Raw genomic sequence first — 15308 nt, 5'->3', positions numbered from 1 at the left:
GAACTCCCGGCCCCGCCCCGCCCCGCCCATTTCGAGGTGCGGCGGCTCGGGACTCCAGGCCCTGAGGTAGGGAAAAGCGAGGATCCCCTTCGTGGGGTGGTGCCCCCGACGCGGCGGGGCCCCAAAGTCCTGAGGCAGGGGAGGGAGGGTGCCGATTCCCGAGGTCGTCCGCCTCCGCCGCCATTTTGCACCCGGAGAGGGCAGCGGTGGGAGGGAGGCTCCGCTGGGGTCGGGCTCGGGCCCAGGGCGGGCCGGGCGGCGGAGGGCGGGGTCCAGCCGAGGGCGGGACGGCCGGCCCGCTGGCTTTGGGGCGGTGGACTGGCCGGGCTGCGGGGGGCGAGGTCCCTGCGGGCAGGACTGGGATGTCACTGTCCCTCAGGGCAGAGGTGGGAAATCCCGGGCCAGGAGGCTGGAGACGGTGCGGGGTTCGGGCTTCGGGCTTCCTGCTGCGAGATTTCGGCTGGCTCGCCCCTCCGGGGCTCGGCATCCTCCTGATTATAACAGTCCCACGTTAAGCGGCACGCTCCGGTGAATGAAGCACTTTCACATGGGTCTTCTCATTTGGTCCTCTCACAGCAGCTCTTGGGAGGAAGCCAGGGAATGGAACTATTGTCCCATTTTGCAGACAGAAAACGAAGGCTCAGAATAGGGAGATGTGCTTGGGGACGCCCAGCAAGGTCGGAAATGGGAATCGGGTCTTCCTACTCCAAATGCAGTGCCCTTTGCATTCTGCCGCGCCGCCTCTCCGGTCAAAGGAAGGGTCAGAGCTAGGGGATTATTAGGCCAATGACTGGCAAGTCTTTTCTTTCTTTTTTCCTTCTCTCTCTTCTCCCCATTTGTCCCCCTCCCCTTCCCTTTCCTTTCCCTCTTTCTGTACCATCAGGTCAGAGCTGACGAAGAAGTATTCAGAAGCCAAGTCATGGATCCACCTGCACGTAAAGAAAAGTCCAAAGTTAAAGAACCTGTCAGCAGAGTTGAGAAGGCCAAGCAGAAATCAGCCCAGCAGGAGCTGAAGCAAAGACAAAGAGCAGAGGTGAGATTGAGGAGGGGTCCTGTGTACCGGCAGTCTGCTGGAGACAGTGCTAGAATGGAGAAATAGTAGAACTGTAATGGTGTGCCCTCCCTGCCTCCTGACAAAGCAGGCGTCCTGCCAGCTGTAGAGAGATGATCCTTGAGGTCCAGACTGGTGAAGTGACAGCCCAGAGTCACTTGCCAAGTTAGTGTCAAAGCCCTGACCAGTACCAGGACTACCGATGGTCAGGGCTTTGTGGTAGGGACCCAAGGGAAGGAAGAAAGGAGAAAGAGAAGGGACGTTGCGGGAAGGGTCAGAGTGAAGGAGCGCAAGTGTTGGACACCCCAGCATAGATGCTCTGGACTTGGCCTGGAGAGGAGCTGCTCATATCCAGGAAGGACAGGCTCAAGCTCTACACCCACCAGTGCGCCCTTTGTTCAGTCAACACTTACCATCAATTTGTGAATAAAAAGCTTAAACTATTTACACTGCCTAAGTTGAACCACATCCTGGCATGCGTGTTTTATTTTAGTATTTAATAACAAGGAAAAGCTTGCTGCACTCTTTTCCCTCTTTCTATTTGTTTTGTTCATTCCTTTCTCTTTTTTTTGAATAATTAAAATATACAGAAAAATTAAACGTAACAAACACCTGGGTACCCAGCACCCCAGATTGGGAGTGATTAATATTTTGTCCTATTTGCCTGGAGCCTTTTTTAAATAAGATAAATAAAAATTACGTATAAATTTGAAGTCCCCTTTGTCCATTCCTGTCTTATGTTCTTTTCTCCTCCCCTTGAGCAACCACTATTTCTTAACATACCTTTACATTCAAATATATTAATAGATATCCTTGAATAATATGCAGTATTCTATGGTGCTTAAAATTTTACATTAATGAAATTTTGCTTTATTTTGCATTTTGCTTACATTATGTTGTTTAGAACTATTTTATGTTAATATAACAATCTAGTTAATTCTTCATCGCTGCTTACAGTGGACTATTTTATGAATCTACTTTAGTACATTTACCCATCCCTCCAGTGATTGTTTTGTTTTGTTCTTGCTATTACAAACATTGCTGTAGTGAAAAATTTTTAAATGTCCCTTTTGGCACCTGCACGAGAATTTCTGTAGGGCATATTTAACTAAAAATAAAATGACTGGATATATTTTAATTTTACTAAATGTTGCCAAATTGCTTTCAAATAGATTGTACAAGTTTGCACCTGCATTAGCAGTGTAAAAGAGTTCTCATTGCTCACTTCTTTCCCAACAATTGACAGGGGCAGACTTTAAATATTATTAATCTGACCCATTCAATAAACAAATATTGAGCTGCTACTGTGTGCCTTGTCAGGCACTGTTGTAGGGACAAGGCAGAGGAGAGTCCCCGCCTGTGGGGCTTGCGTTCAGTGAATGTAGTAAGTAAATTTAATAGTGTGTTTGAAGTTAATCCATCAACTGAAATCTACCTTTAGATTTAAGGCAGACCATCTGAGAGCTGTGGACCTGGACTCTTAACAGATTGTTCCCCCTTTCCTTCACCTCCTCATCCCTACCTGGATCAAAGCCCCTTGATAATTTTACCACATTGCACTTGGGTGAACAGTTTAAGGCCTGCTATAAGAAACAGCCTTCAGAAACTGTCCTTTGTGTATACTGTAGGGATAGATGTTGTTGAGGACATAGTTCATGTCCTCATTGACACCCTTCTGGTGAGGTTCCACAGGTTAGATTTATTTGTCTGACTTCAAATCCCAGCTCCTCCATAAATCCCAATCCTTCCCATGATACCTTTGACTGGTAGTCTTCTTTGAACATCAGTTCCTCAGCCCTCGGTAAAAAGATGTTAATATCTGCCTCACAAGATTGTTAGAAGGAACAGAAATGTATATGGAGAGCACTTAGCACAGTGCCTGGCACAGAGAAAGCACTCAGTGAATGGCAGCAGTTGTTACCGGGAGTCGGCAGGCTTCCAAGCGTCGAGCTCACTTTCAGTGTGCGGACTCAGTGTTGAACAGCTGACCGTGTTTGTGTTGACTTGCTGAAATGTGATGTTGGATTTGCACTCTAGCAGCAGCTGGCACTTGCAGAGCTCTTCAGATGTGCCAGGCTTGGGGCCAACCTGCATATGCATGGCCACGCGTAGTCCTCCAGCCAGGGCTTATTATTGTTAGTTACTCGGGTATTATCGTCACTCCCATTTTAACCCTGGTAAAATCCTCCCTGCAATAAGGTAGGAAGATATCAAATACATGACTTTGGGAGGTAAAAGAGATTATCCTCATTTTAAAGTAAAGCAAGGTAACCAGAATCCCTCGTTAATGAGAGATTGAGGGGCCAGACTGCCATGTAAACAGATCTTCTGACCTTCAGCTCCTGCAAAAAGCACTTTGCTTTACAGCTGCCTTGCTGTTTCCTTTGTGTTGCCTGGAATATAATCTCCTAAAATAGGAATGTGACAAGACCCCTTGGCAGAGGAAGAAACACAGTTTCTGTTCAGTTGTGCACAGATGCCACATTCCAGATGTGAATGAGAGATGTGAGGATGGATGGGGACAGAAGGCACACTTGGCAGTTGAAGCAGCATTGGCACTGTGGGTGACCCTTTCCATCTTGAAAGTCTTTCATTCCTTGGTTCAGACCTCCTTACCCTTTTTGAGTCTCCTTTATCTGCTTATTTTATTTTCCTCTTTGTCCTATCAGCCTGTCTCCTTGAACTAGAGGTCTCCAAGAAGCCATTTAATAAACTTCTCAGTCCCTGGCACAGTAACATACAGATTACACACTCTCATTAAAGTGTGAATGAATGAAGCAGAGGTTTAAGTGTGTGTGTCCAGCTTAAACAAGATGAGTAAAACAAACACCTTTTTACTTACAACCCAGCTACAGAAGCAGCACGTGACCAATCATGTAGAAGCTCCTTGGGCCCCGCTCTGGTCATGTGCCTGACCCTTCCCATTAGCAGGGCCCTCATTCCTTAATTTCATGCTAATCACTCCCTTGCTGTTCTGTATTAATTTATAATTTCCTTTTTAAAAAAACTTTGGAAGTTATTGGGACACAAAGAATTTTTTTTAAAGATTTTATTTTTAGAGAGGGGAAGGGAGGGAGAGAAACATCAATGTGTGGTTGCCTCTGGCACGTCCCCTACTGGGGACCTGGCCCACAACCCCGGCCTGTGCCCTGACTGGGAATCGAACCGGCAACCCTTTGGTTCGCAGGCCAGCACTCAATTCACTGAGCCACACCAGCCAGGGCTGATTTATAATTTTTGTGTGTACTCCTAAATATCTTGTAGTATAAGAATATATTGTTTAGTTTTGCATGTTTCTAAACTTGATATATGTTGCTATAGTCAGACTTTCTTCATTCAGTATCTTTATAAAACCACTCAAACTTACTTGTTTTTATTGTGGTAAAACACATGATACATACATATAACATAAAACTTAACCTTTAACCAGTACTATGTTTTTTTAAGAATTGTTTGTGTTATTGCGTGTAACTATTTTCATCACTGTGGAATTCCATTTTCTGTAAAGATTATAGGATCTTACCACAGTAAAGAAGATTTTGTGAGAAAAAAAAACACATTGGATCATTCAAGCTTACTATTTATTCCAGTCAGTTTCGATCATTTTACTTTCTAGGCATTTCATTTACCTTTTCAAATTTATTGACACAAAGTTCATAATGTTTTGTTGTAATCTTTATTACATCAGTAATAATGGTTTTTTAAAAAGGTCTAATAATTTGTGTCTACTCCCTTTTTATCTTGATCAGTCATGTTGGAGGTTTGCTTTAGCATTTTCAAAGAACCATCTTGCAGTTTGGGTGGTCCTCTCTGTTGTACATCTGGTTGCTTTTTCATTAATTCTGCTTTTATTTTGTATTTTCTATGTGTCTCACTTCTCAGCTGTTTTGCCCCTTTCTTATATTTTTAATTTATCAAGTTATTTTCCCTAAGCACAAACATGTCCCTTTATTTTTTTTTTCTTCTACAAATTGGGAAGTTGTGTGATGTTTCTGTTCTTTAGTAGACACATTGAGACTACAAGGATAAAGAAAGGTGAGGGATAGGGTAGAGCCCCTGTTTTCACCTTAGAATGTCTCTTGCAGTTTTCATTCCACTCCATTGCCTGCCTGGGTCCTAGTCTCACTGTTGTAATAGATACGTCCTAGGTGGCCTGTAATCTCTCCTCCCCCGACTCCATCCCTCACAGAGTCGCCAGTTATCTTTCCCAAAGCCCAGATATAGTTTGCTCCCCTGCACACCTACCTTTGCTGGCTCTCCAGAGTCGGTCAGATAAAGTCCAGATTCCTTCACAAGGCATTTAAGTCCCTGGCATACTCCTCTTGCTTTCTCCAGCTCCCTAAGCCCCTCTCTATAATATCCTTCATATTAGCATACTTGAAATTTCCAGAACTAACCCTGTATTTTTCTGTTATATTTATTTAATCATAATATCCTTTTTTTCCTCCCTGGCTGGTGTGACTCTGGATTGAGTACCAGCCTGCAAACCAAAGGGTTGCCAGGTCCCCAGTGGGGGGCACATAAGAAGTAATGACACATTGATGTTTATCTCCCTCTCTTTTTCCTTCCCTTTCCCTCTCTCTAAAAAATATATAAAATCTTAAAAAAAAAAAAATCCCTTTTCTGTCCTATCACATATCAAGTCCCTTCTTCAGTCTCTACCTGTTCAAACCCTACTGATCCTTCAAGGGCCAGATTGAGTGACCTGCTTCACTGCTGCTTTAATGATTCCCCAAATAGAATTAATATCTACTTCTATTCCCTTACTGGTACAGTTCTGGCACTTTCAAATGGCACAGCCTGTTGTGTCTGAAGACACAATGAGCAGCTGCCTCCATTGCTAACACATCTTTTTCTCCCATTCAGATTTATGCCCTCAACAGGGTCATGACCGAGCTGGAGCAGCAACAGTTTGATGAGTTCTGTAAACAGATGCAGCCCCCTGGAGAGTGAGCCACCTGCGATCAAAGGAGATGGGACCCCAGAGGCTTTGTCTGTGAGCTCTTGCCAGTTTTAAGCTGAGATGGCCCATTTGGAGCCTTACAGAACTAGGCAAGAAGGCATTTGTGTTATTTCTAAAACTGGACAAATCTGAACTTCTATATGTAACTTCTGCTTCCTTGGTTCCTCCAATTTGAATTGGCCCAATGCTTGCTGAAGAGACTTGTTTTATTCTTCTGAGACAATAGTCTTTTTTTTAAAAAAAAACTTTTTCTATTGTTTGAGAACAATCACTGTTTCTTGTGAAACTGTAAATCTCCAAAACTACAAATAAAATATGCATTTGCTCATACTTTAGTGTGGGAGTGCCTAGCTGTAAAAAGCGGAGGCAAAAACAATGTTATAGGAGAGAGAGGTGAGGGGAGCAGAGGACCCTTGCTCCTTCACAAGGGGAATGGCGGGGAGGCGGGAGGAAGGACGTGACTGCTTCCAGCTCTCATTCTTCCTGGGGCTGGGGCTCTGCAGCCCCTGATCCTCTGTTTTTAGCCACACAGTGTAGATCTGTGCCCTTTACTCCCAGATGAGCCACTGCTCAGGGGTGGAGCCGGAAGCCAGAGTCCTCTCACCTTGTGAATGGACAGCTAAGAGCAGGCCTGCCCCAGCCAGGAGGGCAGTGCAGGTTTTTATACTTTTTTCTTTGGGGGTGACTATCAGGCCTAGAAATTGATTTATGATGAGGATATTCAGACTGGAATGTCTGAGCTCATGCGTATTTATAAGATTCTTACGACATCATAGTAGCCTTGTATACAGCTCACCAGAATGCACAACTAAATCAATTGTTTCCAAAGTAAGCATTTTGGAGGGCCAGGCACGGGCAGGCAGGGGAAATCCAAAAGCACAAATGAATAGAAGTTAAAAATATAGTGGGACACAGACATAGTCATCTAACTCTGACAAAAATACACGACAGAGGAATATAGAGCAGTGGGCCCTCTGTTCCTGTACAGCCAAATCAGAGCAATGTGGACCTCTTCGGATTTTTATTTTTAAATCCTAATTTCAGATTTAATGCATATTTGTCAAATCTATTGTTCTACAAATTTCAAGAAGTTAGACCTGAGGCGAAAGGTGCTCTGGTGCCCTAACTGAGGCAGGGGCGGGCCAGCCAGCAACACGTTGGTATACCAAAAAGTCAAGACAGTGTTGAGGGTTTGTTGCTTTCAGTGGACCTATGTTTTTTCTTTGAGGTGCAACTTTAGGGTTCCATGCAATACTGTTTATTTCTATTCACTTTGGGTTTTATAATACAAAATGGCATTTGAATATCAAGAGTTTAGTATTTTAAAGCCTAGGGAAAAAAAACACATAACAAGGTCCTGGAAACCGGATGATGCTCTCAAGCTTCCAATATGTCTAATCTTTAAATGAAGCAAAAGGCAGAAGCTTTGATTGTTGAAATAATTACAGAATTTTAAGTTATAGTAACCTATACACATCAAGTTGGGCAACATGATCGTCCTGTAACTAGATCCGCTCTATGGAGCCAGAGTCTCTAAGTTCATTGAAGTATTATTTTCAGCAGCCAAGATATGGAAGCAACCTAAGTGTCCATCAATAGATGATTAGATAAGGAAGAGTTGGTATATATATGCAGTGGAGTACTACTTGGCCATAAAAAATGAAATCTTGCCATTTGTGACAACATGGATAGACGGACCTAGGTGGTACTATGCTAAGTGGATTGAGTCAGACAGAGAAAGACAAATACCATATGATTTCACTAATACATGGAATCTAAAAAATAAATGAACAAACAAAACAAAAACAAACTCAGATATAGAGATGTTGCCAGATGGGAGGGGGTATGGGGCTGAGTGAAAAAGTGAAGAGATTAAAAAGTACAAATGGGCAGTTACAAAATAGTCACGAGGATGTAAAGTACAGCATTGAGTATAGGAAATAATATTGTAGTAACTATGTATGGTGCCAGGTAGGTAGTAGACTTATCAGGGGAGCACTTTTTAAGCTATATAAATGTCTAAATACTTTGCTGTACACCTGAAACTAATATAATATTGAATGTTAACTATACTTGAAAAAAATTATTTAAAAAAGAAATGCTTTAGTGAGCAGAGCCCCACCCCACTGCTGTAGTAATTAACAATCAGCAGTGCCAGGGAGGCAGGTACATTAAACCTGATGGGTTTCACTCCTTTCCAAGGGATTATTCTTAGCACACAAGGTCCCCAACTGGTAATAGAGCTGGAACTCAAACACAGCCCAAACTGAGCTTGGAAAAAATTCTGTTCCATCTGACATAAACAACTGTTGTCCTCAAGGGATTCAGATCCCTGAATAAAAGAGAAGGAAAGGTCGCTGGTCCTACTGTGGGTTGTTCTAGTTCGAGGCAACACGTATCTACCACAAGCGCAACCCAGGAACAAGGAAAGGTTTAGTGGAGATAAGGCAAGGTTGGCCCAGCAGGCTGGCCACAAACCCCACAGAGGCCAGTGGGAGCGGGTAGAACTATTTAGTTTCTTAAGTGCTGCAGCCTAAGACACACTGTCTTGCCCCACAGAGCATCTGGAAAGAAAATGTAGGAGAGCGACCACATCAGGCAGTAAAAAGCAGTTAGCGAGAATGGAGACAAAAGCAGCATAATGACACCTGAAAGAAAAAAAATACACTCAGTTTTTATGAAGCTGTCTGATGTGTATTTCCCACCCTCTGCTCTCCCATCCCCACTCACCTCCCAGATAAACCACTTTTTTCCAGTTCTCAGAGTCCAGGATTTCATCATGCGGGTAGTAGCTCTGGTCCATCATGAACAGAATCATAAGTGAGGCCATGCAAGAGAGAATGAACGTGTTGCCTTTGGTCAGGAGGGAGGTGGAGGCCAAAACACAGGAAGCGTAGGGGCAGGGTAGACCCTTGTATATGAAGGGAGTGCCTGCTAAGGAAAGAAAAGATGTGGATTAGCTGCTTCCTGCTGACCCTGAGGTATCTACATGAAGCAAGCCTCTGTCCCTTTGGGTTTTCCCCATCCCACGCTCCCAACCCCCCTTAATCGCAGGACAGTGGCAGGCCATAAAGTATTTGGTTATTCACAGAGATGACATGTGAGCTTGGCATTGGATCCCAAAGTAAGGCAGGCAGCTAGGACCAGGGTTGTGCCCCAGCCCTTGGGAAGCCTCTGCAGAAGGGTCCTCTGAGAGGTAATCTGCATCTGCATTCCCCTGCTTTAGGATCTTAGGCAGTTGCCCTCACCAGAGCTCGGTATCGCCATCTGTTTTTGGGAAACTGGAGTATGACCTCTAGTTCTAGAGTCTGAATCCATGTTCTCCATCCAAAGGTCACATAGCAAGAAAAAGGCACAGCTGGCCCAAGAACCAAGGGCCACCAGCCCCTAGACCAGGGCTCTACCAATGCAGCCTGCAGTCTCCAGTGGGTCTGGGGCACAGGAGGAGGAACGGAGGGGGACTTTATAAAAGGAAGGGGAGGAGTCAGCTCCTGCACCCTAGGCTTCTGGCATCCAATGGCTCCTCCCCACTGTGGTTCCCTAGCTCAGCCATAAGACTGCGGTCCACTCACCAGGTGAATAAAAACACAGGCGGAAGGAAGTAGCTAACACGTAGATGATGGCCAGGAACCCATTCAGAGGCCCATCCACGCCCAGGATCAGGGCTGAGGCCAGGCCAAAGGTAGTGAAGACAGCAAAGTCATTCAGCTCAGCTCCTGCTCCAGAAGGCCAAAATTAGAGGAAGTTACCCTTATACATCTGGTACATTAGTCCCCTCTGATGGGGGTGCTGGAGTGGTGACAAGTAGGGTCTGAGGTCCCCAAGGCCAACATCTGCTCCTCCCAGGGTGCTCCATAGATCAAAGACTGGTCTCAGGCTCTTCCTTAGACTGACCATGTGGCCTTAGGCAAGGCTTCCCCTGTCCAGGTCTTAGTTCCGTCCTTTAACATGCAGGGGTTGGACTACATATTAATAACTGGATACAAATTAATAAACTCTAGAACCTTTTTTCAAGCAAAATCTGACACAGAACTATTTTATTGTATTTTCAATCAGCTGCTCTGCTAAGAGTAATTTTTCATTGCCCCTCTCCCCCACCATCCCGACCACTACTCCCGCTCCCAGTTCCTAGATCAGCCCTGAACAGAGATGCAGGGCAGACGAGGAACCTGAAAGCCAGGCCAAGGGTGACCAGAGGTCAATAAGTGAGGCAGCAGAGGAGCTAGGCCTAAGCTGAGGGGCCCCAGCTCCAACTCGAAGGCTGCTTCTGCTCTGCTCGCGGGATATGAACAGGACCGGTGTCTGATGAAGGCCTGTCAAAGATGAAGGAGTTGACCTGACACGGGTGCTCTTGGGGTCAGCAATTAGGGGTCTGAGGCCGAGACTCACCTGATTTGTAGCAGAAGTTGAGGTGTCTGGTCATTGTCCTGATTACCATGTCTAATAGGAAGCTGATCAGAAGCATCCAGGAGGCACACTGGAATTTCCTAAAGTGTAAGGCAGCAGGCCCAAGCAGGACATCTCTTTCATAGTCTCCACTGGACAACCACCCCACCTCCAGTACAGCAATACTTGTATACATACTTCCTATACTTGCACATATACACACTCCTGCAAGTTCTCCACGCTCACATCCTTTCTAATATACACTGCTTTACACACCATACACATGCACGCACACACATGCATGCCTATGTTCCTTCCATACTTTCAATCCACAGCTTTGAAGGAGTGCTCCAAACCACCTACATAATCACTAAGACCCCTTCCAAATCTAAATTTCAGGCATATTCAGTGGCCAATGGGTGCTAAGTTCTAGCCCAGCCTTTGCAACTACGTTACAGTGAATTCTCGGGTAAACCATTTTCCCCTTTCTCTAGGCTTCCATTCCTCCATCTGCAAAATAAGAGATTTGTGCCAAATGATTTCCTTAATACAGATAAGCCTGTTCAGATTATCTGTTCTCCTGCTGTGAATTTTAATAGCTTAAGTCTTTTACGGAATTGGTCCATTTCATCTAGGTTATCAAATTTCTGGGCATAGAGTTGTTCATAATATTCTTTGATTATACTTTTAATATCCATGGGATCAGTAGGGATGGCTCCTCTTTCATTTCTGATTCTGATAATCTGTGTCTTCTCTCTTTTTTTCTCAGTTAGCTTGGCTAGAGGTTTATCAATTTTACTGATCTTTTCAAAGAACCAGTTTTTGGTTCATTGATTTCCTCTATTTCTTATTTTCAATTTCATTGAGTTCTGCTCTAATTTTTATTGCTTATTTTCTTCTCTTACTTTGGATTTAATTTGTTCTTCTTTTTCTTGTTTCCTAAGGTGGAAGCTCAGGTTATTGATTTTAGATCTTCCTTCTTTTCATTTTTTTCTAAGACTCTTTTTTATTTTAAGAGAAGTTTTAGTTTTACAACAAAATTAAGAGGAAAGTACAGAGATTTCCCATATTCCCTCTCCTCCCACATATGCATAACCTCCCCTATTATCAACATCACTCACTGGAAGGGTACATTCTGGTTCTTGGCACATACCAAGGATGAACCTGCATTGCCACATCATAATCAGTCAAAGTCCATAGTTTACCTTAGGGTTCACTCTTGATGTTGTACATTCAGTGGATTTGGACAAAAGCATAATGACACACATCCATCATTATAATTTCATATAGGGTATTTTCACTGTCATAAAAATCCTCTGTGCTCTACCTATTCATTTCCTCCCCAATACATTCTGTCCCCTTCCTGGCAACCACTGATCTTTTTATTCTCTCTATATTTTCTTTTCCAGAATTTGTAGCCTTTCAGATGAGCTTCTTTCACTTAATGTGGATTTAAGTTTCCTCTGTCTTCTCATAGCTTAATAGTTCATTTTCTTTTAGTATTGAATAATATTCCATTGTCTGGATGTACTAAAGGGTTGTTTTTATCCATTCACCTAGTGAAGGACATCTTGGTTACTTCCATGTTTTGGCAATTATGACTAAAACATCAGAAACATCCAATACAGGTTTTTGTGTGGACATAGTTCTCAATTCATTTGAATAAATACCAAGGAATAGAATTACTAGATCATAAGGTAAAGGTATGTTAATTTGTAAGAAACTGACAAACTGTCTTCCAAAGTGGCTGCACCGTTTTGCATTCCCACCAACAATGAATGAGAGTTCCTATTGCTCTACATCTTCAGTAGCATTTGGTGTTGTCAGTGTTCTGGATTCTGGCTATTCTAATAGATTAGTAGTGGTATTTCACTGTTGTTTTAATTTATATTTTCCTGATGACATATAACGTTGAGCATCTTTGCATATGGTTATATGCCATCTGCATATATTCTTTAGTGAGGTTTCTGTTAAGGCCTTTGGCTCTTTTTAAATTAAGTGGTTTATTTTCTTATTGTTGATTTTTAAGCTTTATATATTTTGGATGATAGTCCCTTAGCCAATGCATCTTTTGCAGATATTTTCTCCTAGTCTGTGGATTGTATTCTAATACTATTGATGTAGACTGTTGCAGAGCAGATTTCTAGTATATGCATTTAATACTATAAATTTCCCTCTAAGTACTGCTTTTGCTGCATCTCACAAGCTTTGGTAAATTGTATTTTCATTTTCTTTTAGTTAAAAATATTTTTTAACTGCTCTTGAGACGTCATGTTTTATTCATATATTATTTAGAACTGTTTTGTTTAACCATCACATATTTTCTACTTATCTTTCTGTTATTGACTTCTAGTTTAATTTTATGTGGTCTGAGAGCATACTTTATGCGATTTCTATTCTTTTAAATTTGTTGAGGTATGTCTTATAGCCTGGAATGTGGTCTGTCTAGTTGAGCTTGAGAAGAATGTATATTCTGCTGTTGTTGGATGAAGTATTCTATAAATATCAATTAGACTCCTTTGATTGATGGTGTTGTTTAGTTCAACTATATTCTTACTGATTTTCTGCCTGCTGGCTCTGTCAATTACTGGTAGAAGAATGTTGAATATCCAACTATGATAGAAGATTCATCAATTGCTCCTTGCAATTCTATCAGTTTTTGTCTAATGTATTTTGATGTTGTGAATGACTCCCAAGAGCTCTTTCAGAACCTATATTTGAGGATTCTATGCTTCTGTCCAGAACATGCTCCCAGGCCCCTCTGAAAAGCCGCCACCACGATCTCAGGCAAATATACCCAAAGAGGCCAGTCCCACATCTACACTCTGACTGCAACGCTGGGGGCCAGCAGAAGCAAACAGAAAGCCTGACCCCAGAACTCAGCTGTCCCCAAACAGCCTCAGCATTTTCTTTGTTTAGACCTAGCCCTATGTGTTTAAAGGGAACTAGGCCCACCCCTATAGCATAAAAACCACTCTTCCTGAAGCTTAGGCTGAGCTAAGCAGGGATTTTCTGCTGCAAGTATGGCTCACATTAGGACTCCAAAAACCCAGACTTGGAAAATCATAATATTTTCAAGCTAATATCATCAGGTAAAATCATCTTATATTATGGAGACACAGATCCAGAGGGTCACCTTGCTGTGATTACAGAGATTCAAACAGATTAGGAGGATGTTATTTGCATTATAAAGGATTTATCTATAGAGAGTTGATTTGCCAAGACATTGAAATATGATTCAACTTAAAAAAATTTCATTTGCTTGCAATTTTTGGGAAGCTCATATGCATGGCTCGGATTTTCCAGACTAGTGCTAGTTTTCAATATCCCACAAAATCATGTATTCTTATTTATAATTAAAAAATTCGAATGGTAGCCTGCCTATCCAAGGATTGTATAAAGAATACCAAAGCAGAACCTCTTGATTTTCCCATGAAAATCATACTAGACTGCCGTAGCTGGCAGGAAATGTGGAGATCATAGCGTAAGCTCCTTGTTTTAAAGATGGAGAAACAGAGGCTCAGGGATGTAACCTAGCCAAGGTCACATATTAGGTTGGTGGTAGAACTGAAGCTAGAATCTTGGCCCTTTGACTCCCAACCCACTGGACATTCTCCCGCTCCCATTTGATCTCTATGCCTCAGTGCCTGACTCTCTAGACGCCCCCTTCTTTCCTCATGCCCTTGGTTCCAGCCCTTGGCTGAGACCTTGCTAGCCCCCAGACCTACTTGCAGAAGCTGCAGAAGATGGAGAAGAGCCCCAGGATCATGTTGGCCAGGGACAAGGCATTGGCAACATCCTTCCAGGAAAATTCATTCATTTGGGAGGGACTCTGGTCATTGGTCAGGAAGAAACTGGTGCACTGACCTGGGGCCCATGGGGGGAGCAAGGGTTACCAAGGTCAAAGAGTCCCACAGAGGCTCCTAAGAAGCAGGTAGCTCCTGTTCCCCTAGATTTCATCCCACAGCTGCACCCTCCCAACACTGTCTCACTGGCTGGGATGAGGCAGATATAGGAGACCCAGGAGGCAAAGGCAGAGGTGCGGAAGCTGAGTGTCCTGGGAAAGTCCAGTAGCAAAGGGAGTGAACCGCACAACCATAGTTCCCAGAGCTCCCTGACTACACTCCTTTCCCCAAAGCACAAACCTCCTTCCAGCCCATATGTTGACCCTCCTGACACCCCCATGACCCACTTCTGAAAGATGAGCCTTTTGTCATTGAGCTCTTTGTCATAAATGAGACTTTTTTTTTTTTTAATTACAAAGCTGCTTTCAATATTTTGGGGTAAGCCCCACAGGAATAAAAACCACTGAAAGGGGTGACATCCCCACCCCAGGTGTGGCCCAGGGGGAGAGAGGCTACCTGAGGGGAAGGAAGAACAAAAGGGGCCCATTGCAGACTCATGTTCCTCTGTCCCGCAGGCCACGCTCACAGCCTCAGAAGGACAGGGCTGTGGCTGAGGTGTCTCGAGGTCCTGGTTCTGACAGGCCCCAATCAGAACAGAAGGCCCAGCTCCCACAGGGGCAGGAAGAGATGAGAAACAAACAAAAAAAAAGATGAATGTGGACAGCATAAAAAAGTTCACAAGGTAGCTGTGGCTGGTGTTGCTCAGTGGATTGAAAGCCAGCCTGCGAACCAAAGGGTCGTTGGTTCAATTCCCAGTCAGGGCACATGCCTGGGTTGTGGGCCAGGTCCCCAGATGGGGGCGCTTGAGAGGCAAACACATATTGATGTTTCCCTCCCTTTCTTTCTCCCTCCCTTCCCCTCCCTCTAAAAATAAATAAATAAAATATTTTTAAAAAAAGTTCTCAAGGTATTTTTCACTGTGTGCTCTCTTCTGATCCTGAACACTTTGGGAGCTGGTGCTCTAACTCTCCCCGAGAACAGTGATGTGAGAGAGAAACATAAT

General features: G+C 43.6%; 2 protein-coding genes across 2 annotated transcripts; one reads left to right on the top strand and one right to left on the bottom strand.

Moving 5' to 3' along the window:
- The first annotated feature begins 13 nt into the window (after positions 1 to 13).
- On the top strand, positions 14 to 6323 carry SVBP (small vasohibin binding protein). Its single transcript, XM_054571596.1, has 3 exons — positions 14 to 66; positions 884 to 1033; positions 5918 to 6323. The coding sequence occupies exons 2-3, from the start codon at positions 920 to 922 to the stop codon at positions 6002 to 6004; spliced, it is 201 nt and encodes a 66-aa protein (XP_054427571.1). The 5' UTR covers positions 14 to 66; positions 884 to 919; the 3' UTR covers positions 6005 to 6323.
- Positions 6324 to 8525: 2202 nt separating this feature from the next.
- On the bottom strand, positions 8526 to 14585 carry TMEM269 (transmembrane protein 269). Its single transcript, XM_054572210.1, has 6 exons — positions 14546 to 14585; positions 14129 to 14267; positions 10404 to 10501; positions 9587 to 9730; positions 8745 to 8948; positions 8526 to 8662 (listed from the first exon to the last, which is right to left on the bottom strand). The coding sequence occupies exons 1-6, from the start codon at positions 14583 to 14585 to the stop codon at positions 8526 to 8528; spliced, it is 762 nt and encodes a 253-aa protein (XP_054428185.1).
- Positions 14586 to 15308: the final 723 nt, after the last annotated feature.

This window comes from Pteronotus mesoamericanus, unplaced genomic scaffold (assembly GCF_021234165.1).
Source record: "Pteronotus mesoamericanus isolate MK-2021 breed Mesoamerican mustached bat unplaced genomic scaffold, CSHL_Meso_final contig_221, whole genome shotgun sequence".
Lineage (NCBI taxonomy): Eukaryota > Metazoa > Chordata > Mammalia > Chiroptera > Mormoopidae > Pteronotus > Pteronotus mesoamericanus.
The sequence above is the reverse complement of the archived record's forward strand: the minus strand, read 5'-3'. Positions and strand labels throughout refer to the sequence as shown.